Source organism: Dunckerocampus dactyliophorus, chromosome 1, assembly GCF_027744805.1.
Source record: "Dunckerocampus dactyliophorus isolate RoL2022-P2 chromosome 1, RoL_Ddac_1.1, whole genome shotgun sequence".
NCBI lineage: Eukaryota > Metazoa > Chordata > Actinopteri > Syngnathiformes > Syngnathidae > Dunckerocampus > Dunckerocampus dactyliophorus.
Window position 1 is genome coordinate 16,530,793 of NC_072819.1, and position 27,159 is coordinate 16,557,951.

At 38.6% G+C, this 27,159-nt stretch overlaps 1 protein-coding gene and 1 long non-coding RNA gene across 3 annotated transcripts in view; one reads left to right on the top strand and one right to left on the bottom strand.

Annotated features, from left to right (window-relative positions):
• LOC129190775 (uncharacterized) lies at nt 1-17,152 on the bottom strand. Of its 2 annotated transcripts, none has more exons than XR_008573082.1 (3): nt 16,859-17,152; nt 16,072-16,215; nt 1-94 (listed from the first exon to the last, which is right to left on the bottom strand). It is a non-coding gene; the product is annotated as an uncharacterized LOC129190775 (long non-coding RNA). The 2 variants fall into 2 exon arrangements; XR_008573078.1 differs by lacking the exon at nt 1-94 and adding an exon at nt 10,008-10,488.
• mapk13 (mitogen-activated protein kinase 13) overlaps nt 16,812-27,159 on the top strand; it is a 24,148-nt gene continuing 13,800 nt past the window's right edge. Inside the window, exons 1-5 of the mRNA XM_054793242.1 lie at nt 16,812-17,058; nt 22,802-22,931; nt 23,627-23,685; nt 25,994-26,099; nt 26,210-26,239. Of these exons, the coding sequence (XP_054649217.1) occupies nt 16,946-17,058; nt 22,802-22,931; nt 23,627-23,685; nt 25,994-26,099; nt 26,210-26,239 (438 nt within the window). The 5' untranslated portion in view covers nt 16,812-16,945. The remainder of the gene's footprint in view (nt 17,059-22,801; nt 22,932-23,626; nt 23,686-25,993; nt 26,100-26,209; nt 26,240-27,159) is intronic.

Here is a 27,159-nt window from a genome sequence, read left to right on the forward strand (position 1 = left end):
CTGTCATGGTGGCTCCGGCTTTGTGTCAGACCAGCCGTGAGGTGACAGTGATGCGTCTTGTCTGTCCGGCTCAGCCGCCCAGAAGATCTGTCACCTGTCAATACAGGCACGCATGTACGCAGATCAGATCAGAGATGCAACAGTATGTCAAAGATGCAAATACCCATACATATACGGTAATGTATGTGTCATTAATGCAACAGTACAGTTACAATGTGCATTCTATATATTATTATGTATATCCTGCATATTATTCATTATTGGCATGAAAATTCATGTATTATTCACAGAGAAATTAAGTTACAAAAATTAAATAAATTGCCTAATAATAATAATTTTTCATTTATGATGACTCGAGTAGTGTTAACATTTACATTGTCTTGTGAGAGAGTGATTGTAATAAGCAAAACGTTTCTCCGTCATATATTCAGCTGTGCTTTTACAGCAGCAACAGCGGTACAATGTGCTGTTATTAGATTTCACTGAAAAGAAAACTTCCGCTCAGTCCAACTAATGAAATTTTACATTGAAACCCAAACCCAACGATTAAAGTAAAACAAAATTTCTGTATTAAGACTTTTTCCACTTATGTCCCATAAGGGAAGCCGCTGCACACAGCTCCGGACAAACAGTAGTCCTCAACAAATGGCGAAAGGCATTTATTCTTTCTTTTCTGCTTTCATTTTGAGCGGCACTTTCTTTTTAAATGCCACCATAAAAGTCCGCTCTGTGGTAAAGACGTCTACCGTGACACATGGTAATGGTAATGGCTATATTAGCTTAGTTTGAACACGCTTAACAAAGTTGCAATGAAGTACATCACATATTACAATCGCACAATTCAGCATGTCCAAAAAAGGAGTAGAGTTTATTTAATCCTACCCCTTCTTCATCTCTCAGCAATTATCGTTAGACTAGATCTCTGCTATTTGTGGGGTTACGTCTAAGACACCCCTGAGAATGGTGAAAATAAAGGACGCACCCATAAAAAAAATGATTGGTTCTCTTAACTCTGTAATAGTCCTCTCACAGTTATTACACACATTTAAAATGCAGTTTTACAGATTGAGAAAGAACTACAGACATGCAGTATACAGTATTGTATTTTCAAAACATGCAGTTTTCGTGCATATCGCGTCTTGTCAGAGCATCTTCCTGCTGGAAAATGAAAATTAAAAATTCGATTTAAGGAAGAGAATATGCGGGGATGTGACTGCAGGCGGGGATCTACTGTATTCTGTTCACTTTGCGTGTCTAACATGGACCACCGAGGGAAAGGCTTCTTGAGACGTCATCTGTACTTCTGTGAAGAAGGTGTCAGACGTTTCGCTCCTCATCCGAAGAGCTTCGTCAGCGAACTAATAAGTGCTGGTAGCCTAGGCCTTAAGTACAGTAAGAGTGGGCGGAATTGGTGTGCCAACACCCTCCTATTGGTTCCTTACACTAAGCCTGGGCGGAGTAGTGGTATAATCCTATCCTGCTGTTAACACCTCCGATAAAAGGGAAGTGTCGCTCCCTGAGTAGTGTATGAACGACTCTGACACTGGCTCGTTAGCATCTATTGTTCTGGCTCAGCCCTGGCTCCACCTCATTTGCAAGACTAAGAGCTGTGGGTTTTGGTCTCAGTAACCTGCTGAACACAGGGTCCAAATTAAACCTCAAACCACCATTCCGATTCAATGATGGGTTCTGTTGTTTGACAAAAATAGCTTCCTTTACTCCTCTTTCTAACATGGACCACATTACCAATTTTCTTATCATGAAAGAAAAGGATAAAGAGCTGTAATAGTAATGTTAATAGAGTTTGTAGATTAATTTATTCAGTAATAAAAGAATCAATAAATAAGGACAGGAGAACAAGTGACATAACATTCTATAATGACTACTGTGGATAAAAACAGAGTGTGTAGTGTAATACATAAAACTAACAGAAACAATGTCATGAAGAGATGCTGTAAATAGATGACAGATACTACCTTATTAAATAATGAGATCATAAATGCTGATGACTCACATTAGTACATTGCACATTGAGTTCCTTGCTCAAGCCGTAATCATTTCCTTCCATGTGCTGATGTGCTAAAAGTTTTTAGTGTGTTGCGTGCGTACAAACATTTTAAATAAAATGTTTCCCCTTGGGTCGTATTGACAAAAGTGCTTGTAAATTATTGGGTAGCAGGTTGTTGTTTGCTTTGTGCATAATTTTAGCTGTTTAAACATGTACCCCACCAGTGAAAATGGTGGTACTAGTCACAGTAAAAGTAATTACGCTCAAATATTGCTACTACCTGGTGTTGTATTTCCTGCCGGGATTGTTACGTTTAGTATGACTGCTATCGCCATGTGTCGCAGTAGACGTCCTTACCGCAAAGCAGACGTGGCATCTGAAAAGCTGACGCTTACATTTACGAAATGAAAACAGAAAGGAAAGAACCTCTTGGATAATCATAAATGATTCATCTGTTCTACTGTTACATTTTCTGTACAGGCATTGTGTAAGTGTAAAACAAAAGTTAACAACCGTTGATAATAAACCCTAAAAACGAAAGAACACAAAATGCAGACTACGTGCTTTCACTTTTAAGTCCCCAAATACCGGAAATTTCCCCAGCGACGCCGGAAAAAGTCACTAAATTTGTCGCTATTCGCTTTTGAGAAAATACCTGTATGTCGTCAAGGGGGGTTGGAATGGCGACAGATCTAGCAACAAAGTCGCCAAGTTGGCAACACTGGCTCTAGTGGGAACAGGACCAATGTAGAAATGTTAATGCCATGCTCCACCAATGAAGGGCCCACGGGACAAATATGGAAATTTCTTCACAGATGTCTTTGGGCACCCTGTAATATCATTATCATCACCACGGCTGCTGCCACATTTGCATTCCAGCAAAGGGTGCTCAGAGGCTCTAAGATAGGCTAGCAAGTTGACCTCCATTTATTAACTTTTGATTCCAATTTCTTCTTTAGTGACATTGTTATAAATCAAACGGCAACAAAAATCATTGGCGATTCATTGTGAAACTTCTGTAAAAATTTGCCTGGTCACTTGTTGCAGGACAACATTCAGTGAGAATACTCAGAACTGCCCAATTTATCACGTCAACTCAATGGTTGTCAAGATTTTTACACCAAGTACCACCTCAAAAATGTCTTCATTTGCAAGTACCACCGTTTCTGCAATGTCTGCATGCCATCATGGTTTAGCTTCCAATATGTGACTGTGACGTGACTTAAACATAAATACATTTTTTGAGGTTCATTTTAATTTAATTTCAGCAAATCTTCCGTCAATACATTTGTATGTGTACATTTAAACTATTATTTCATATGTCTGTCTTTTATTTTTACTTAAATCTCTGCTGTTCCGGAGTACCACTTGCACTTGTGTCAATGGAGGGCCGAGACACTGCAGGTTTTCTCTCCAACTAGTTTCTCCAGCAGGTGATTTAACTGATGAGCTCCTTCCCTCAAATTGAAGGAGGTGCTGATCGTTAAAATCACCTGCTTTAGTGACCGTCTTGAAAGAAAACCTGCAGTGTCTCGCCCCTCAGTGGCACGACTCCGGCACCCCTGAGGGAGCCCGCATACTCCTACCACAGTTTAAGAATCTTTGATACAAAATATGAACAAAAAGTTTAAAAAAAAACACCTATTGGAAGAAACTGTGTGAATGAAGTACGGTAATATAACATAATAAAGCTTTGCATTTTTAAGACTGTGCATGTAATGTAATAGAATTGTTATTGAATTAAACGCTTAAATGCTAGATGTGCAGATTGGCGCCAAAATAATAAATAATATAAAGTGGTGGTTTTTTGCATGTTTGTCACACTTAAATGTTTCAGCTCATCCAAAAATTTAAATATTACTCAATGACAGCACAACTGAATACAATATGCAGTTTTTAAATGAAACTTTTTATTATTAAGGGAGAAAGAAATCCAAACCCACATGGCCCTGTGTTGAAAAAGTGATTGCCCCCCGTTAAAACATAACTTAGCTGAGATTAATTGAGATCTATCAGTCTGGAAAAGGTTATAAAGCCATTTCTAAAGCTTTGCGACTCCAGCGAAACACAGTGAGAGTCCTTATCCACAAATGGTGAAAACCTGGAACAGTGTTGAACCTTCCTAGGAGTGGCCGCCAACCAAAATTACCCCAAGAGTGCAGCAACGACTCATCCAAGAGGTCACAAAAGACCCTACAAAAACATTTCAACAACTGCAGGCCTCAATTGCCTCAGTGAAGGTCTGTGTTCATGACTCCACCATAAGAAAGACACAAGGCAAAAAACGTTTGTCGATGTTTTGCCAGAAAACATCTTGATGATCCCTAAGGTCTTTAGGAAAATACTGTCTGGTCTGACGAGACAAAAGTTGAAATTTTTGGAATGTGTGTGTCCCATTACATCTTGCATAAAAGGAACAAGGCATTTGAGAAAAAGAAGATCATACCAACCGTAAAATATGGTGGTGGTAGTTTGATGGTCTGGGTTTTGCTACTTCAGGACCTGGAAGACTTGATGTGATAAATGGAACCATGAATTCTGCTGTCTACCAAAAAATCCTGAAGGAGAATGTCCGGCCATCTGTTGCGGACCTCAAGCTGAAACCAGGGTTCTGCAGCAGGACAATGATCAAAACACACCAGCAAGGCCACCTCTGAATGGCTGAAGATAAACAAAATGAAGACTTTGGAGTGGCCTAGTCAAAGTCTTGACCTGAATCCTATTGAGATGCTGTGGCATGACCTTAAAAAGGCGCTTCATGCTGGAAAACCCTCCAATGTGGCTGAATGACAACAATTCTGCAAAGATGAGTGGGACAAAATTCCTCCACAGCGCTGTAAGAGACTCATTACAAGTTACTGCAAATGCTTGATTGCAGTTGTTGCTGGTAAGGGTGGCCCAACCAGTTATTAGGTTTAGGAGGCAATCACTTTTTCACACAGGGTCATGTAGGTTTGGATTTTTTTTCCTCCCTTAATAATAAAAGTTTCATTTAAAAACTGCATTTTGTGTTCAGTTGTGTTGTCATTGACTAATATATAAGTTTGTTTGATGATTTGAAACATTTAAGTGTGACAAACATGCAAAAAAATAAGAAATCAGGAAGGGGGAAAACACTTTTTCACACCACTGTATATAAATATATTTTGGAGTTTTTTTGGGAATGTGCAGGAATCTGTAAAAAAAAAAATTAAAATGTTTTAAGTAAGCATTGAGAAATGTGCATATTTGAATATAAGAACAGAGCATCCAAAAATATTTATGCATTTATGTTTACAAAAGAATTTTTTAAATATAGTGTGCAAATATGACCAATTTTATGTAGTTGTATTTTGCAATTTATGTCTGTGAAAACATTCCAGTGTAAAATGTAAGAAAATTGTTCCAAAGACAAGTTTATTTCTACACATCTATTTGAATCATTGCTCTGATTATATATAAAATACATCTGTTGGGGCCGCTGCAGATACTGATCTTCAGCAACTGTAATGTCCTGGTGATGAAGGTGATACTGCCTGGTGGAGGTTGAGCGTATGGGTGTTCCAAAGCAGACATCTTCCCTGGAGGTAGCTTTTAAATGGAATAGATTTTTTTTCTAGAATCCAGCCAAGGCTGTAGGGAAGGTCGTTTCATTAATCACAGCCAAATGCCAATGCCTGCCCATCTCTGTCCTGAACTCAGCAACAGATAACTCATTGATACTAATAAATGAATTGTCCACCGGTGGAGATGCACATAAGAGTCATTATGGCTGGGAGTCTTTAATTGGCGTTTAAAGACTCATTAGGATAATGTTATTATGATTCTTCTTCTTTTGGCTTTGGTCTTTTGGGAAGCACGCTCTCTCCCCCACCCCCCTTGTTCCAAAGAAGCTCCATCTTCCAGGGGGCCGCGGTCGGCGTGCTAGCCTACTTTCGCTGCTGATTCAGTGTCGGAAAATGTCAAGTCACATTTGGCTGGAGAGGAATTTGGCAGATGGGTTGGAGCATGGGGAACGACGGGGAAAGACACACACAGCTGGGTTGTGATGTACAGTATATGTGTGTGTTGGTGTGTGTGTGTGTTTGTTGTCTGGAGTCACACGCATGCATGCCACCAGTCACGCCACTGACTTTGCATTACAGGCAAATTCAAAAGGACATGTCATAATGTTTTACGATCTGACAATCTGGCCTGTATGATGGGAAGACAGCAAGGCGGTGGGGCTGCAGTGTAGCGCCCTGAGTCTTCACTTCGGTAATGTTGTTCTGTGACGTGTTCACCAAAATGCATGTGTCACAACATGCAATGATGCAACTCAATGACTTATTGTTTCCACTCCGCCGTGCAAATTATTGGAACAAAGGTACGACTCAAACAGTTGTGTGCAAACTTTGTTGCAAAGCTCCAACCGCACGCTATGGTGAAAGCTTGCAACCTTCACAATTTAGCATCCTCTATCTGTCTAGTATACCGAGTTCAATTTTGTTAGCAATCTGGCAAATTCTCTTAGAGGAGTCTGTTCAAGTACGAATCATGGCTATGGTCAAATCCCCCTCAAAATGTCACCTTCAAACCAAAATGTCATAAATTAACGCCTCTTCAATGTACTGCTCAGTCTCCTATAGTCGTCATGTGCTGCGAAAGGAAATAACTCCAACAGTGCAGCTTCAAAAGACATTGGCATTAACGGTGGGGCTGTAGGCAACCTCCCAATGTAGTTAAAAAAAATATATATTCCACAAGATGGCAATAGCTGCATTTGAAGTAGCTACCTCTGCATGCGCTTTAAAATGAGAGTGTTACACTTGCTGTACAGTTGTCATAATAACAAGAAGAAGAAACAAAGCAAGTCTCGGTAATAAGTTCAGCCTTGTGTGTTTTAATCACTCCCCCTCTGTTGTGTTGAAAAGCCACATGGTGTGAGGAAAGAATGATCTGCTCAGTCTCTTAGTGGAGCAGGACAGTGATAGTAATCTGCTACTGAAACTGAATCTTCCAAAAGAAAAACAGAGACAATATAATGTAAGCCTCCCTGTACCTTGGTTATGGCATTCCTTGTAATGAGATGCCATAATGAACATCTTAACTCGCAGCAACATACTAGCTCCATCTTGTGGTCCAAACTGGATGTCTGCAGCTGGTTCACCACTAGTTCATAATAATACTGTAATGCATTTGATTTATAAGCTTCTTTCAAAAACCTTAGACACTGTACAGGGAAAACAGAAAAAATAATCCAAAATATAATAATAAGAAATTTAGACAAAGTCATCATACTTCTAGACCAAGTGTTTCTAATAATGTCATCCCACAGGTAATGTGTTCTCTCCTGTTCACTGATGTTCACTGATGCCAGTACACCTCTGGGCAGGCGGGAAAGTGGCATAAAATAAATACATCATAATAAATACATACTGTAATAATAAATACATCATTAAAAAAGTCACTCATGGGTCAGATTTGGCCTTTGGCACCTTACTTTTAAGCTACAGTATCATTTCGCGCCTTTTTTCTTGTTGCACTGTTCCTTATAAATGGTTACAGTAGATCGTGGGGGTTACAACCCGAGACAACCCACTAATGGCAAGTAATTGACACAATCATAAAAATGTCTCCACACTCCTGATCAAAATTTTAAGACCATTTCAAAAATTGCTAGAATTTACTGTACTATTACAGTATGCTGTCCATTTTAATCTTTATCATCACATATTTAATTATTTAATTAATTAATTTAATTATGATATACTTTTTTTCTGTGAAAAATGTGCCTATATTTGGAGAAAACAACAACAAAATATTTTGTAAAGATTTTTTTTCTTTCATTCTTGGCCAAAAATCTGCAAATGTGCGGGGATACACTGCAACATGGATTAGATAAATCTGACCTGGCAATTTTTCACCTATAATGATGTAGTATCAGCATCATGTGAAGGTATTCCGTAATGTGTTTAACACCTGAGACTCTGCAACCTTGCTAATTTATTTTTGAGTTAGCCTAATAGTGGCCACCCCCACACCGTCACGCTTTCCTTCCTCTGTCACCAGACTGTTTGCTCATGTTGGATTTAGACAATGTGTAGTATTTTTTTCAAAGTTTAAAGTGCTCATGACACCAAAATACATGCTATTTTGGTATTTTCGCCGTGCAAAATAATATTCACCGGCATATTTCCTGTGTTTGTTGTGTGCTTGAATGATGACACATTGACCTTTTTTTACATTTTTCGCCACAGAAAAACAATCCTGTTGGAGACTGGACAAGAAGGAGGACAGAAGGTGGACATCACTTCAATACCTCCCATTCAGGACTACCCATGGAATACAGTATTTTCATATTGTTGTGTTACATTTTTTGTTGATTTTCTGTTGTTGCATTTTTTCTTTCATATTAGATTTCTGACCTGAATTTGGCAAAAGTGAGAATTATTGGCTGTAGATTGTTTACATCTATTACATGAATCGGTTGTAGGATAGAGCTGAGTTCATTTAAAATTGGTGTAGTGGGTTTTTGTGCACCACTTTACACTGTAGTAGGCAAAGTCTTGCACAAATTGAGAAGAAGTGAACTAACCGCAGTACCAATAATCATCAGGCAAGTTGGTTCCTAGTTCCTGCTCCCAGGACTCCTTGGGGGCAGACGATGGGCTGTCAGTTGTGTTAATAATGGCATAAATAATAAATACTAGCAAGGGCTCAAGCACAGCATCGAGGGCTAGTAACAAGTCAATCAAAGTTTCCGAGCGACGACTAGGAAATTTGAGGTTTTGAGTGTGAACAAATGTCGTGACTTGAAAAAAGGCGAAGTAAGTGAGCTAGGCAAATCAAATTCATCTGGGAGCTCAGTAAAAGACGTAAAAGTACAGTGATTGTAGAGGACTTTGAGTTTAATTATTGAAAGGATAAATTATTTTTCAACATTGTTCAACAGCAGATGAGGACTCTCGCGTTGCAGCGGTCTTCATCTGCGTATGTAAACACTGTGGAACACATCCACAACAATGGACAAGCGGCAGCGCGCAGTGATACGAACGGAGAGAAAATAACACCGAGCGATTGTCTTTTCAACGCATATTGTTTTGAGAAGCAGAACGCTGTACTTAAGTGACCCCACCAACTAGCCGGAACTACTTTATTAAACAGCAAAAGCCGACCAGAACTCGGCTCACGGGACGAAGTGGGGGAAAAGTCACTGTTGATGCACTACACTGCTGATGGGGGTGTCATACAACTTCATGTCAAAAAAATCCAAACTATCCCTTTCATGTAAGTGTGACATCATTATTCTTGCTAATCAGACAATAAAATACATAGAAATGTCATACGGGAGGCACGTGCAGTACCTCTTCATCCTGAAGGGGTCAAGCGTGTGTGAGCTGGAAGGTGCTTGTCATTGCCGTCCTTCTATAGAGATGAAAAGCCAGTGTTTTTTTTTTTATTTAAAACTATTTAAATACATAAACAGCAGTGCCGGCTAAAGCTAGATTTACAAGCAAGTCAAATGTAAGATATTTTTTATACTTTGTTGAAAGAATATATGAATTTGACTGCCAAGATGGAGGATTATATACCCAAACTCACCAGGATGTGATCAGACTTGTACAACAAAGTATCAGAACTTTATGAACACATTTTTTTTTCAGTTAATAAATAAATGTGACTAAGAAGTATCTGAAAACAATTTGAAAATGTTTTTTCACAAAAGTGAATTATTCTTGTCTCTTTTTTTTAGTTATCCTCTTAATGAACAACCTGTATTAACATTAAAAAAAACTAACTCAAAAGGAGTCAGTGCCTCACCAGCCATGAACCTCACCGTACGCCACTGCTTATTAGATACCACAGGGTTGGAGGTAAATGGGAGATAGAGAGCAGACCAGGGAGTGGTGGAAGCACGTTAGATGATGGAAGCTCCGTATCCACCCACAAGGGGCAAGATTCATCCACTGTTATTAATCTAGTACAAATGTTTGTGAATATTGCAAGACCAACAGTAGTGTAGAAGACAGGCCACCTATAGAGATTTTGGGGGGTTGTATCACTGTTATGAAGACTTCCTAATAACCACCGGAATATGAGAAAAAAGATATAGAAATTTGGTTAAAATGACCATCTTGACCAAGTTAACTCGACTAACTAGAGATACTGCATTGGGAGACCAGACAACCTTTCAAAGCCCATTTTGCATTTTACCATGAGAGGAGAGGAATTTTTGGAGAAAAGCCGGTTTATGTAATCCGTAATGTACACTCCCAAATCTTTAAATCCATCCATAGCATATGTGAAAGGGAAGAAGGACTGGGATATATTTTTGGCTGAAGAATTGAGGGGGAGGAGTTCGCTTCTGTGGAGTTTGTAACACAAGTAAGACCCAAAGTTGTCGAAGATTTCGAAGATGTACAAAAGGAGGTCGTCAGCATATACAGTCATGACAATTTATGAACGCTTCCAGCTCGGGTGCAGTGACGTGCAGTCAGGGGAGGCAAGTGAAGCAGAGCCTGTCATAATGAAAAATACAAAAATTATTAATAACATTAAAAAATATATTTTAGATATTTAAATTTTTGTCCATTGAAATGTATTATAAATGTATTTTCTGTATGATCCTGATCAAGTACAGGGCAGAAACCTAAGGTGAGGTCACGGTGAGTGTGGCTTCTCAGATTAGTGCGCTAGCCCCGCCTACTGTCTGAGTGCACACAGAGTTGGATCGTGGCGCCTGCCAGTTTCTGTTTGTCAGCATGTCGCCAATATTTTAGGTGCTTCTTGTCACCGACGTCCTTCCACAGAGGAAAAGCCAGCGTATTTTTTTTCTTTCTGCATATCAAATGCATTCAAGATATTTCATGCACTGCTGAAAGAATTAATGACTTTGACTACCAAGATGAACAATTACACACTCCTGATGAAAATCTTAAGACCAGTTGAAAAATTGCTAGAATTTGCATTTTGCACATTTGGATCTTAATGAGGTTATAAGTAGAGCTACAATACAGATCAGTGGTTCAAAAAGAGAAAGCTTCTTAGCTTTAGCCATCAGGAGGGCATGGCATTGTGAATGCCTGACAGAAAATGAACATTTTGCACAGATTTTGGCTTTTATAGCCTGTGGTCTTAAACTTTTGATCAGCTGATAAACAGCCTATTTCAGTTGAATTGTTGTTTTCAATCAATTACTTTTTCAAAGTGCTTTTTATCTCACTCCCCCTTCTTGTTTTTGCATATTGTAGCTCTACTTAAAACCTCATTAAGATCCAAATGCGCAAAATGCAAATTCTAGCAATTTTTCAACTGGTCTTAAAATTTTTATCAGGGGTGCATACCCAACTCACCAGGAGTAACAAAGCATCCAAAACAACAAAGTATCCAAAATTTTCCTGGAGAAGGAAAGGCTGAATGTACTCTATATACGAATAAAAGTTAAGCACACAAACGTTTTTCAATTTATAAAAAAAATAAATAATTGTGTCTAAGAAGTATCTGAAAACTTTTTTAAAACATTTTTTTAACCAAAGTAAATTATTCTTATCTATATTTGGTTATCTTCGTATTGAGCAACCTTTATTAACATCCACTCTCCTGAAGCAGCCAGATGGCTGAAGACTCAATTCCCATGGCAAATCCAAGAAATTCTGTAAACCAAATTCCTGTCACACAAAAAAAGGAAGTGCCACTCCATTCTATTGAAGGCCTTCTTTGAGTCAAACAAAATAATCACCTCTAATGGATGTAACCTCAAGGTAATAATATTAACTACTTTATTCTAACTACTTTATTCATTACTTTTGACTTAACGTGGTTATTTTTACTATAGGCTTTATATAGAGAATTGTGCAATAATAGGCTATTTGGATAGCTACACAACATTATGTATTAAGTTTTTTAATGTGTCACTATTATACTGTATTATGATTCATTTACATCTGCAGGGTTCATGAATCTCTTTATTTGCCAGTCAAAGCACTTAATGATATTATTATTTCATGGTCCTGAGTTTTTGGATGATTTTTTTGTCGTTACAAGTTTGTTAATGATTACTTTGCTTGTCTTATTTTTTGGTTTTAAATAAAAGTCTTAGTAGCATGACATGACAGTCAATCAGCGTTGAAACTTACTTGTTGGATGATGTGGTGGACAAACCTCACAAATACTCTACTAGATGTCCCATGAAGACGTCATCAGAAGTCACTTCAGCAACACCACACAGTCCTTCTCAGCTAATGTTTTTTTTAAATGTCTAATGTAATCTCTAACTAGAAATGTCTTCTTTAAATGCCCAGACTTAATTTTTGTTACAAATAATCCCTTGTACCTACAACAGGGGTGCTCACACTTATTCAGCCTGTGAGCTACTTTTAAAAGATCTACCTCTGACTATAAATCTAGAAAAAAAAATATATATTTACTATATTTATTTCAAAATAATATGACTACGTATTTATGTACGTTATACATGTATATCAGGGGTGCACACAGGTTTTCAGCATGAAACTTACAAGTCATAATGATCTACCTCTTTTTCAATAAAACATATAACATATATAAAATCTAACCGGTAAACTTTGAAATACTGTTGTAAATATTAATGACTAGTTTTTCACAATTTCAAAGTTAATCAAAATAGTGTTCCCTCATTTATTCCGGGGGATAGGTTCCCAAAATAGCCCGCAATAAGTGAAATCCGCGAAATAGCCAACTATATTTTGTCCAAATATTATATATGTTTTTAAGGCTGTAAAACCCCTCACCATACACTTTATACACTTTTCTCAGACAGGCAATAACATTGTATCATATTTCTCTCTTGTTTAAACACTCTCAAAGTTCAAATTTAGCTTTAATTTTAATGTTCAACTTACGAGATTGGACACAAGAAATTAAGTGACTGACGCATATTTCACTCCTCTGATCGTGGCTTGTCCTGGCGCCATTAGGCTGTAGCATTTTTGTATCCTTGTTACAACATATTCCTCCTCCTCGTCCTCCATGAGCCAGAGATTCATTTACAGTATTCCAGGCAACCTACGGCCGCGTAACTTCTGCTTTCAGTCATTATGATCACTAACAGCTAGCAATCATACAACAGGAAACAGGCAGTCCTGCCCACTGTTGCCAACTTTTCAGTAAAAAAAGTAGAATTAGCTATCCTAGAAGTTGCAAGATGTCGCTAGATGATGTCATTGTCTAATTTGAATATCATTTGCATATATTGTAAAATGCTGTAAGAAAAGATAGATAGAAGCATAACCTCGTAGGTGAGCGAGTAAAAACACCTTAAGTTTAGAACTACAAATAAACTTGATTCTTGGTTTGTTCATTTAAAACAAGCATTTCTTCAAAGTAAAATAACTAATATTTTATCTCGGCCAGCGCCTCTCAAAGTTCTTCCATCACACGTTGGCAATTGAGAACTTTTTTACATTACCGCAATTGAACAGCGAATAACAGATTATGCTGTGTTTATTCTATGGCTCTTACAGTATTAACATGGCAGATGTGGTTCGTGAGTAGCACACTCTTCTGGTGAATATATGAAATAGCAATTCATTTGCACTTGTGATGTGTAGAGCAGTGGGCAGCCTTTACATGCTAACAGGGGATCGGATTCGGGTCAAAGGTCAGCACCTTAGTCAGCGAAACATTTAAGTATGGGTGACCCTGAAGGCATTGTGGGTAACGTGTCTTGCCCATGGACACAAGAGCAGTGACTGGGATGGAGGAAGCGGGAACCCTCCGATTACTGGACGACCGCTCTAGATCATGCAAATTAGAAGAGCAGATTGTCTTTCTGAATCTTTTTAATTAAGGGAGAGGAAATGAATGACAACAGCAGTTTCAGCACATTATTATTTTACACAGGTCAAAAAATAACTAATGATCCTCCAAGTTGTATATATATGCTTATTATCCATTTATTTTTGGCCAGTTTTCCTTCAAATTGTCTTGTGAGCACATTTACTCATTCTCAGTCCATTTAACCATTCTTTTTTGTTAACAGACAACATTTGCCAATAAAATGATGTTGCCAAACAAAAACATAACTACGAAACTCCGGTCTATTTATGTCTGTAATAATGCACGTAAAAATATAAATTCACAAGTAGTGGTAATAGTTTATAAATCTACAGAGTGGTAAAAGCAGCACAGAAGATCATCAGCTGCCCTCTGCCCTCCCTGATGGCCATCTACACCTCCCGCTGCCTCAGCACAGCAAGGACCATTGTCAAGGACAGCTCCCGCCCTGACTTTGAGCTGTTTGACCTGTTGCCCTCAGGAAAGCTTTACAGGGGCATCAGTACAAGGACTAGCAGACTAAAGAACAGTTTGTCATACTTCACAAAATGTGCAATATCTAATATGACTGCAATACTGACTGAAATACTGTGTAATATCTGTATACTGGGCAATATCATATCACTACTCATACTCAATAACATATCACTTCATTATTTTTATCGTTCCTAAACCATTAGTTACTTTATTTTTTGTTGCAAATATTTTCTCTATATATTTTTCTGTATTTTTAACAGTCTGCACAAAGAAGGAGCCGCTTTAAATCTCATTGTACATGTGTACAGTGACAATAAAAGGCACTACATTCTATTCTAAATAATAATAAACTATTCCACAGTCACATATATTTGCTTCACCCTAGTCCAGGGGTCGCCAACCCGCGGCTCCAAAGCTGCATGCAGCTTTTCAGCCTCCTTTTTGCAGCTCCCTTTGCGATGGTCAAATATTTTTTAAACACAAAATGTGCATTTTTGAAAAAAGTTTCAAATATACAACTGTCTGTAAGACCATGAACGCATCCTGACTGAGTACTGATTGGTGATTGGATCAGCGTGAGGACGGGGGGCAGCCAGTGTTCGCTTGCATGACATGACAGAGATATCTTTTCCCTCGCGTAGTCACTATACACTAAGTCCCCGACTTACGAACATCCGACATGCAAACTTTCGGAGATACGAACAAGCCGACTGGTCTATTTTTTCATGTATTTTGCCTTGTAGTACTGTAACTAAATATTTACACTGCTACATGCTTGACCAGTAGAGGGCACTGTGACACTGCTAATGGGACCCACAGAGGAAGAGTTAAGCTGTTGAGAGAAAGCTAAATGGAAAGCTAAATTGTAGCTGTATGATACAACCCAGACAGAGCATGTGATTAAAGATTATGAAGAGTTAATAGGCCTGCTTAATTCTACACCACCCACAGAACACTACCTCTTTTAGAAGAGTCTAACGACGACGACGACGACAATTTGTCCTTTTTTTCAATATCTCCTCCTCCACCACCAATACCAACAACGTATGCTCGACCACTCCTCTTCAAAGGTAAATAACATTTATCATTATGTATTATTAGATCATTTTTATTATAGTTTTTTCATTAATTATCCTCGTTTAATATTACTAGTACATCCAAACTCATATTTACATACATACACATATACTGTATATGTATACACGTACATGTAGTACCTATATCATTGGTAATATTGCCTTTTCCCCTACTTAAGAACAATTCGACTTTAGAACGGTCGTCTGGAACCAATTGTATTTGTTGGTTGGGGACTTAGTGTACTAACCTGTTATGTTTGCAGCTCCAGACTATTTTTCTTTAGTGAGTGAGGGAGCAAAATTGCTCTTTTGATAACAAAGGTTGCTGACCCGTGCCCTAGTGCATCACTTATTTAACCATAAAGCGTGAGCGGTTAGAGATGTATACTTGCTCACGTACTGGGTCACACTCCAAATACAGTATTCCACCTGCAATCCGTGCCAACTCAAAAAATCCACATTATAACCCCACTGTAACATTACTAATAAAACAAGGCAAATTCTTCAAGTCTGTCAATTTGAAAGAAAGATTTATGGCTGAAAAAGCTCCATAAATGGGGTCTGTCTGGACGACCTTGCTATGGAAGAGTACATAGCAGGACGGTGATCAACATTATAATAGTCAAAGTCTCTTATTTTAACACAAATGTAAGTATCAAACGTCACACTAAGTTTGATATAGATGTCATATAGATAGACGTTAGGTGTTGTAATGAGTAAAAAAGCTATACTTACATTTTAAAGTTGCTCTTTCCACTCTGTGTAGCACCGCCATGTTGAAAGATTTTTCAGCTCAGCCTTGCAACTGAGGGCGGACGTTGTCAGTCCAGTATTTAAGACTGACCAATAAAACAGCTTCTAACATCGCTCAGAGGAGCCCTGCCCACAAGAGAGTAGGTGAAATGCGAACGAAAAATTAAGAAATGCAAACTTTGAAAAATGGAAACAAAAGGTCCGGAAATGCAAATAAAACTTCAGGAAAATTTATAATTTCATGACATTTTTTTTTATTTGTAAACAAAAGCAGCATTTTTCTAATTTTGGTAAAAATAATTTTGTTTGCAAATTTTTTATTGTTTTGCAAAATGTTTTGCTTTCAAATCCATTTTATGTTTGATTGGATCAAAAGACACAAATTTCTCTCATACATCCATGGCTATTTTTTTTTTTGCCAGAAAAGGTTCTCTGCCTGATGCCACAGCCAAGATGGTGGTGGTTCAGAAAAATCGCTTTGAAAATCACAACTTCATTTCACTCGTATTTATTAATTTATTTGTACTTTTTATTGTTTATTGGTGGATGACAGCAGTATGACAAAAACCTTTATTAAGTGAATACTTATATTTTATATTGCTTTTTTTCAAACATTTTTTGATGTCATGAGCACCAAAGTATGTTAGTTATATTTTTTGCTTTGGGGATTTCCATTTCCGGTCCCGTGTTAAGACCTTTATTTTGTGAACAAACCAGAAATGAGGTCTAGTGTGCATTGTCTTGCCCTTGATTATTGTTTGTGATTTACCTTTTCAAGCGAGACTGTCAGTTGTTCGTTCACCAGGAGGGAGGAGAAGTTATTCCTCCAACCCTTCGCCTTCTCCTCTGCTTCGCCATGGAGGCTCGGGCGAGTTTCTCCCGCGAAGAAATCAACAGCACGGTGTGGGAGGTTCCGGAGAAGTACACCCGCCTCAAGCAGATCGGAACCGGGGCGTACGGCTGCGTGTGGTGAGTGAATTGTCTTTCTTACTGTAGGCTTGAAAAGAGAGTGCTACTTGGCTGTGTGTGAATGGGAGCTAAAGGCTAGCTCCAATGCACGCGCGCGCACACACACACTCACACGCACATGCAGACAGCATTGGGCCTTGCAGGACTGGATCCAAAACATACACCATGGCGACATCATGGGAATGTCCCCTATAGTGGTTCCTCAACAGACATCCAAACACTATAGAACCATTGAGCCTCTCTTTGCATGCATTTTGAGGGTCAAGTGTGCACACTAATGTTTTGTGCATCAGTAAATAGCAATGATGTCATCTCCTGAAGATAATAGCACTTCCTAAACGTCCAATGAGATTGTGCTGACCAGGGTTTCCACTACATGTAATTGATCGTGGCTCATGCCATGGCAAAATAAAAGCCGCCACACCTTATAAATTAGTTGTTTTTTTTTAACTTGAAAACAATGTTAAGTAATATATAATATGTCAATCTTGCGCTCTTTTTTATCATTATAATACTTATGGCTTGTATTGAAAACACTAATTGTGTGTCTAAGGCCATGTCCACACAAATACGGATATTTTAAAAAACGCACGTCTGCCCACCTCCGGTGTCAAAAATATCTGTATTCACACAGTGACATTTTTATTTCTATCCACACGGATACACTTAGGCAGACTGTCATGCGCATGCCAAAGTAAGGGTAAGGCAGTTTTAACCAATCAGAGGCGCCGATGACATCATTTCCGTCGACGTGCCATAACAAACATGGCGATGTGGACTACTTCTCAGTAGTTTATTTAACATTTGTCTGCAAAATGTATTAAATGCAAAAGTGAAAATGGATGAAACATGTTTTTTATTCAAATGTAGCAGATGTTTATCACTACAAGACTGTGAAGTGTAGTTCAAGTGTAGTTATCAATTAAGAAAGAACTCCATTGGCTCTGACACTATCATTGCTGAAATAATTGTGTCTCGAGAGCAGTTATGCAGAACAAGGCAGGCACATATAAAAGCAAAGCTTTCAATGTGCAGGCGAAGCAGCTCAGTCAAATACAATCACAAACGTCTTGCCATGCTAACATTCCCATGCCATTCTGTCAAAATAACAACACGCTTGTGAAAGTTGTCCCACCAGCTAGATGTCCGATCGGGTCTTGTCCCAAATCGATAGATACTTTATTCATCTCCTAGAGAAATTCACAAAGTTTTTTGGCGAGGATGTCGTAGCAGAAGCGAGCAAAACAGCAGCAGCATCCTCCGAAGTCCACACTTCGTCGTCCACTTTGTTTGTCAACGTAAAATAAAAGTAGCCATATGTTTACTCTTATACACACAGAAAGTCATAAGCTTCAAAGCAGAAGTGTTACGTTTGCCTTTGCACACACTACATTGGCAATAACGGCACATAATTGTTACGCCATCTGTCAGCAACAAGCCAAAAGCTCAATTTTCGCCATCCACATGAATACGCTGAAGCCGGAGTTTTGAAAATCTTCACCCTGGCCGGAGTTTACAAAATCTCTGTTTTTAAGGCCAAAAACCTCCGTATGCGTGTAGACGACGGGCCAAAACAAATAGAAAAATATGTGGTTTTAAAATATCTGCATTCGTATGGACAGGGCCTAATTTGTTCAACATAAACACGTAGTGTGTCCAGCTTTAAGATAGTGATGCTATTACAGTCTCCAAAAGGTAGCTTGGAAGCTAGCAGTAGCTCACCAGCTGCTGTTGAGTAGTTCACCAAAGAATATTTGCTTCACCTCTTAGTATTTTATAAGTGTTTTATTCAAACACGACACCTGTATTTACCGACAAATGAGCACACTGAGTGGAGATGTACTTTGTAAATAAAGTGCAATTTAAATAGTTGGCAGTCACATAAAACACAAATAGCTCACCTCTCCTTTCTTTTTGTCACAGTAGCTTTAATAGTACTGCAAGTTGGATACACCTGTGCGATCATAACCCTGGACTCTGAATTTATACTGTTTATACAGGATAGATTTCGATAACAAAAATATTTTAATTCTTATTTTATTTTGTTAATTCTGTTATTTCGAACAAAAAATATATTGTTGAACAATTAATTTCCATTAATTTCCCAATACTCTAAAACAGGCATCAAATAAAATTTAAGTTTGTGTCAAACAGTACAAAATTTTGTACTTTTGTACTGGTTACATACCAGTATAGTATTGGGCATCGAGTCTCGATCATCCTCTATGCAGTTACAATTGGACAATAAATGACATCTGTCTCATGTCAGTGTAAACCAGGGTTTCAGGATGCTAGCTGATGTGAAGGTGGGTGTAAATAAAGGACGAGATCTGTGGCTATGGCTGGTCAAGTTTATTACGTCTCTGTTAGCAACAGTCAAGGGACCTTTTCAACTTACACAACACACTTCCGGCCTTCAAATAAGAGTGCTTTCAGTTATATCCTGTTTACCTGTGTTCACAAAATAAGGGTTTAATAAAAAGTTGTTTTTTGTTTTTACAGTCTTGCCGATCCGATCCAATCCAATCCGACACCGATCCTTTTTTTTTTTTTTTTTAAATAAGCTTTTGTTACAAACATGAATTAGTGGAACTGAATATGGTTAGGAAAATAGCTCTTCAAAGCATTAAAAATAATGTAACGAAAGTATTGCTTCACGTTTTTTTTTTTTTTTACACAGCATGACCAAAACTATTGTTTGGCTTTTCTAACAAACCTCTGTGAGTCAGGTCCCTAATCCAATAAAAGTCCATCCAATAAAAGATCAAATTGAAAAAATGGGCGTGCAAAATACTTTTAGGGTAGGACTAATCATTTGACATTGTTAGATCAATTTGTGGTGTGATTTTGAATATATGACATTTTTTTTAACAAACTCTCTTCAATGCAATAGTAATTTATTGACAGTCCCTAGTATAAACAACCAGCACTTCCTGTGTGAGCTCCCCGCACAATGACACAGCAGCAATGTTCCGTCTAATTTTTCAGGTGTCTGAGCATACATACAAATGACCTGAGCATTCCTTGGATCTCTATGAGCACCATCAGTAGTATCACACCTGTCCAAGACCTGAGAACTTCAGGTCATCCAACCTCCATTCTGTGGTATTTTGTATATGAGTGAGTTCAAAAGAACGGCAAGCCGTATTTGTACAGTTATGGAAAAAATGATTAGACCACCCTTGTTTCTTCAGTTTATTGATCCATTTTAATGCCTGGTACAACTAAAGGTACATTTGTTTGGACAAATATAATGATGCTAACAATTATAGCTCATAAGTGTTTAATTTAACTTTCATGGTTTTCTTGATAATAACCAAAATCACTTAAATTCTTACATGAATAGCTGTAGCATCTTACTGCCAAAAAGTTTAACTCTTATGAGCTATTTTTGTTGTTGTTGTGATAATATTTGTCCAAACAAAGGTAGCTTTAGTCGTATCAGGCATTAAAATGAACAAAAAACGGAAGAATCAAGGGTGGGCTAATAATTTTTTCCATTACTGTAGCTTTCTTTTTTGTCAACTTAAGACAAAACAAGCTGTAGAACTATCTCATCCAATTCATGATCTGAATTAATCTTGTAGGAAACGCAGAGTTTATCATTTCATTTTCTCTGTTACTATGTTTTTCTCGTTTACCATTTATTTTGTTAATTATGTATGCTTTAATTTCCTTTCTGTTTCTTTTCTTTCTGTTGTGGCACTATTTCATCCTGGGAATGTACTTGACATTGATGCCATATTTGTTGTATATCTTTACTTTTGTCTAAATAAAACAATTTAATGAAAAAATGTCAACCAAAAAAAACAACCATCTTCCGATCTCTTCAGCAACACTCAGGAAAAGTCGGCATAAAACTTCCTGTTTCTGGTAAATCCAGCCATCAAAATACAAAAGTAAAAGCACGCAAGTACTACATGCACTGTTAGTACACATGATATTCAGTCCTTACTTGATACTTCAGCTTTGCAGCACGTCTTTCTGAGAAGCCCTTTCTCGGTCGAAAAATTTAAAATCACACCGAGATTCAGCTCTTCCAGTTCACCTTCAAAGAACCGCTTTGGCTTGATGTGTGGCTCATATCATGCGGTACTGCCTGTTCGTTTCGCCATAACATGGGTTATAGCAAGCAGCCTGCAGCTCTCTCAACTTCGCTGTCCCATTAGCTACCGTATATGCTAACTTGGAAAACAGTGACATGTACGAGGTAACGTGCTGTTAATGCACTGATTGGTTGCGTAAGTAAAAACAAATCTTATCATTGCCTGGACGGTGTTTGTCATTGTGTTATATGTTGTTACCACTAGCAGAATAAATTGTTAGGTGTTTATTTTATTTACATTTCATGTTGGTTTTTATTTCGTGCGCTGCATAAATTTGCAGAACGCAGTAGCAGTGGCACAGTGAGAGGCAACTACCGCTGTAGCTAAGGAGCCGAATATTCAACTTCCAACATGAAAGTAACTTCACCACGGTATACCGCAGACATGTCTACAGCAGTTCTTTGGTGTTTTTTGTGGCCTTTCTCCTTCCTTGACAAACTGAATGGCTCTGGCAGTAGCTTGGTTGCATCGACTGACATCAATCCCCTTGCTGATTGCCTCAGGACTTTTAGGACTCGATAGCGGCCTTTACTCAGCTCCTTGGAGCAGCTGCCCAGGATGTGTTCAGTGTTCCTACCTCGGAACACAGAGGGCATGCAGGTTTTTATATTTTACCCCAGGTGCACAGGTTAGATGGGATCGGGAGAACATCATAGACCACCTGGATTAGGAATTTGATACTCTGAGGGTTCCACTGCAGATGTCCATCCAGGGGACAAGCCGCTCCATCGCCTGCTCCCACTTCATCCAGGCACCTTGCTGCCTAATGGGCACTGCCCTGCTGGTTCGCTCTTCCTCAACTGCAGCTCGCACTTCCTTCTGCACCAGCCTTTGTCTCTCCCTCACACTGGCAGACTTGTACCGGGTTCATGTTATGCTCCCAAATCCTGCACTGCCTTGCACCACTGTACCGAGGATGGCCTTGTGCTTCAGCTGAGTTTCAGCTTGCTGGACTGCCTCCGCTGCCCTCCACTTCCTCCCTCCCTCACCACAATTCCTGCCCGAACGCTTTGGCGTCTCTTGATCCTGCGTACTGCAACTCCTCCCTGACAAAGCTAAAAAGGAGCCTGAGCTTTTTGGTGTCCCCATACAACCCGATGTTACTTAGACTGCTTGAAATGGAGCTACAGCCATTTTGGGAAATTCATTTTTAAAAAGAGGAAGTCATCAGAAGGTTGCTTAAAGCCACAGCTGTTAATGCCAATGTTTTTGACCCGGCGCAAATTAGAGAATGCAGCTTTTGTATTCCACGTACGTGGTGACTATATGATACTCAGCGGTTAAATGAATAGATGCACGAATTGGAGAGTTTATCGTACATGACTTTGTTTTCTTTTAGGCGTAATTGTTGTATTTTTAGTGTTTAAGTGTGTTTTTAATGCATTTTACTTTCGCTGTGCTTTTACAATGACAGTAACATGCATACACGGTTTTGGACAGTTTTAGGAAGCTGAAAAGCCCACTGAGAAAGCCTACACAAGCTCAGGTAGAACATACAAGCTATACTGACAAAAAACCCAAAACCAGGATCAAACTTGAAACCTTCTAGATTATAAGGCAATAAAAGTGGTAACCACTGGACACGTGCAGGCTAAGAAGGCAAATCTAATTGTATGTTCTTGAATTATTCACTGCAGCTCAGCAATAAATGAGAAGACTAAGGAGAGAGTGGCCATCAAGAAGCTTCACAGGCCCTTTCAATCAGAGATCTTTGCTAAAAGGGCCTACCGGGAACTGCGCTTGCTCAAACACATGAAGCATGAAAACGTAAGTAGAATTAAGCTAACACGTGTACCTTCAACACTCTGCAGTGTCTAAAGAAGACAACATGACATCAGTAATGGAAATTTCTGATATCCCCTATGGCAGCTCCTCAATGGCCAACATTAATCAGTACAACATTCAGAGTTCAGAACATTCAGATAAAGATGTTCCTACCCCATTGAAAATAATATTGAAAAGAATAATTAAATTATCATATTTTTCCCTATAGTCAATCAAGGAAATACAGTTCAATACATATTCCTAAAGGTAAAGGTTGGTTCCTAACCAGAAGCGGACAAACCTGTTTGGTAGCTAAAGTGAGCATGACTTCGCTAAAGCCAGCGGTTACCAGTGTAGTGCGCATGCCAGGCCAGTAGTTGGCAGTGTAACTTTTGAGCATAATATGCCAACGAGTGATTGAAAGTGGATATTTTTACTTGTTTGGCAATGTTTGTCTTACATCATTTTAATGGTTAGAAAGTAGAGATGCTCGGAATTGCCTTTTTACCGATATCCGATACACCCTACGTTCCCAAAGTGGGGTATGCGTACTGCCATGGGTACACCAATTGTCATAAGGGATAAGTGAATAAAAATGAAAAACAATTAGGGGGCCAATGGCGCACAAACCAAAATGAACGAGTCAGACACCTCTGCTCCCAATATCCCTTTACTTATCACCTTTTCATTCCAAACAGGTGATAGGACTTCTTGATGTGTTTTCATCTGTTTCCAGCCTCGACGACTTCCAGGACTTGTGAGTATTTTGTGGCGCATCAGCAAACTCTCCAGGCAGTATTTAATATTCAGCTGCTAAATACTCACAGGGGCAGCTCACAATCATCCTTGTCTTCTTATTTGGCATTTGTTTATAGCTTAGGGCATTTTTTTATCGGTTCAGTTCTAGTAAACATGTAATATACAAATGTCAGTAGCTGTGCTTACAATTAATTCTTTTAAGAATGATCGAATACTACACCAAGTTTAAAGGTTCTCACAGTGTGTTGGGTGCATTCAGGCACTAAGAGTCACTAATCCCATGACTGGATTGTTGGCAAATTGTTTCCTCTGTGCTTAACAGAAGGTTAAAGTTCTTTTCCTCTAGCCAGAGATTTGTGCTCTACTGAGTTCCAAATGTAGCCGTGCCAGTTTTTCCTCAAGTAAATGTAGAACTTTGTGGTTTTTAATGTGCAAAACAACATATCAAATATACAGTATGCTGTACTAATACTGCAGCGTATTGTGTAATAATTGTGTCTTGCCTACAGTCAAGCACGGTGGTGATAACTACACTGGCTGGGGCTGCACTAGTGCTGCTGGCACGGGGAAGCTGCAGTTCATTGAGGGAAACAAGGATTTCAACATGAACTGAGACAACATGAAACAAGTCATGGCCATGGAATTCACCAGAGCTGCACAGGTTGATACTAGAATCCTTTTCCACTCCTCCATGATGAGATCACTGGTGGAGCTGGTTGATGTTAGATACCTTGCACTCTTCTGCCTTCCTTCCTTGATGCCCCACAGGTGTTCAATTGGGTTCAGCTTCATAGTAGACACACTTGGCCACTTCATCACCTTCAGCTTCCTCAAGAAGGCACACTTCTTGTGCGAACACCTTATCATGTTGGAAAACTGCCATACTGCCCAGATTTCTTCACAATGTCACAGTACATTGCACAGAAATTCATGTTTCCCCTCAAAGAATTGCAGCTCCCTGGGACTGGCAGAACTCATGTAGTCCCAGACCATGACGGTAACACCACCATGCTTGACTATAGTCAAGACACAATCATCTTGCTACTCATTTGTGTTGCTAATTATTTAGACAATAATGGCTGTGTTGACTCATTTTCAGTGGATAGTAAATCTATACTGCTATACAAGCTGTATACTGATTACTCCAAGGTATATCTAAGTTTATTTTCTACAGTATTGTCCCTTGAGAAGATGTTGAATTGTGCCGGGTGGAGACACTTTTAGGAGATATAGTCATCCCTCGCTACATCGCGGTTCAAACATCGCTCCCTCACTCTATTGTGGTTTTTTGAAAAATGATTAAGAATTGACCACTGTTTCGTGGTTGAATATGGGCTTTTATTAGTCAAAAACTATTGAAAGACAAGCTATATGTGGTATTCCGGTCACTAGGCATCAGTAATGTTGATGACACATGATATTACATTAGATTACCTTCACACTGCATGGAGTCAGCCATGGCATGTCCAACATGACAACATTCCATGTGGAACTGCTAAGTTTTTGGCTTCTTCCCCACTCTGTTTGAAGTTTAGAATAAACAAATTGGAGGCTAACCAGTTAGCTTGGTAGCATGATATTTTTAAAGCAGTGGCCGTCTCCTGTGTTTTTTTATGCCCTAACTACGAAAATATTCCGTTTATTAATATTGAATCCTACTTTGTGGAAATTCAATTATCGCAGTCTGGAGCCCATTAACTGAGATAAATGAGGGATGACTATGCAGTCCTCGTTTTTATATGATTTGGTTTTTGACAAATTTTCATAAAAATTTTGTCTCGGTTTTCATAGATTGTTTCATACAAAATTGCGCATTACAAACTAGTCCATTTGACCTTGGATTTACATTATTTCCCATGGAAAAAATTGCTTTGATTTTCGTTCATTTCGCTTTTCATCTGACCTTTTGGAAAGAATTAATAATGAAAACTGAGGTACCACTGTATTTGATTTGTTGGAAGCAAGCAGACCCATCATAAAGAAACGCAGGTTTATATAATCAAAAACAGTTGCAGACAAACAAGTAAAGGAACAAATGAATAGACAAACCCTCGCAAGTGAACAACCTCAAAGTACCTTTGTACTAACCGCAAATGGATGGAAATAAAAAAAAAGTTTACATAACAATGAGACTTATATAACCATGCTCTTATCCTCTTAGTGAAAGCATGGAAGTGTAAGCATTGAAATTGCGGTGCTCTTAAAAAAACGGCTGCATTGTGTCATATTAGCGAGTCAACAAAGTTTTGGTCAAATGAGGTGTTTGTGTTCCCATTGATTGATGCTCCATTTGATCCTGTTCTCAGCTACCTGGTGATGCCTTACATGTTTACGGACCTGTCAAAGGTGCGGGGTCATCTCTCAGAAGACAAAGTCCAGTTTCTTGTCTACCAAATGCTCTGTGGACTCAGGGTGAGTTTTCAGAAATGGTTGATGTTGTAATTGGTATTTGGATAATGGCATACAATATATCCTAAATGTGGGTTGTGATGGTGTAATCTACCCTGTCTCCCTCTCTGCAGTACATTCACAAGGCTGGAATAATTCACAGGGTAAGTTCAAGTAGAAGGCTCCTACATTAGAGTGCTTTGTGTTATATGAATTATTCTGACTCAGACTGCAGCTGAATGTATGTGTGTGTGTGTGTGTGTGTGTGTGTGTGTGTGTGTGTCTTCCTGAATTGAGAAAGTTGACCTAATTCATTGTTATTGAGTCAGATCAAAACTGTGCACCAACAGGTAGGATGAGTTAATTGTGACTACATGTCTGGAGTTGTCAAGCCACACCTTACAGCCCTGTTAACACCTAATGAGTGGAACATAGACTGTGGTTAAAAAAAAATACTGGACGGAGGCCTCTGGAGAAACAAAAAGTGAACCTAATGATTTTTGTTAATCAAATTTCCCAATAAACTTTTATCATTTCTTCCTTTATAAGATCCCTAACAAGAAGAAGCATACTTAAAGTGCATTTTACTAAGTACACTTCAGGAACGATCATACTGTATGATTCTCAAATACGCAGTAAGCATGAAATCACTCGAGAATGTTTGGTCAGGCTGTCACAATACACTCAGCTAACGAGACGAGACTATACATGATATTCGGTTCACGAGAACGAAACAAGACAATATTTTAACATTACTTTTAAGAAAACTACAATGACAAAATATAGGCCTGGACTTTTTTATTTAACTGACTCACAAAATAATGCAGATACATTTTGAAATGTTTTATAACTTTGCATGCATGACCTCAACATGATGCTTTTAACTGTTAAACGTTTTTCAACAAATTGAAACGTAAACTAAAAATGATAAAAGTTATGAAGGCAACTGTTGCTGACACTACTAATCATTTACTGTATGTTAACATGTAGTTAGGTAAAGACACCTGTAAAATAGATTGCAGTTTGCAGTAGATTAGTTTTGTTTACGCTGAAAGAACTACAGTTCCCATGATACGTGTATGTA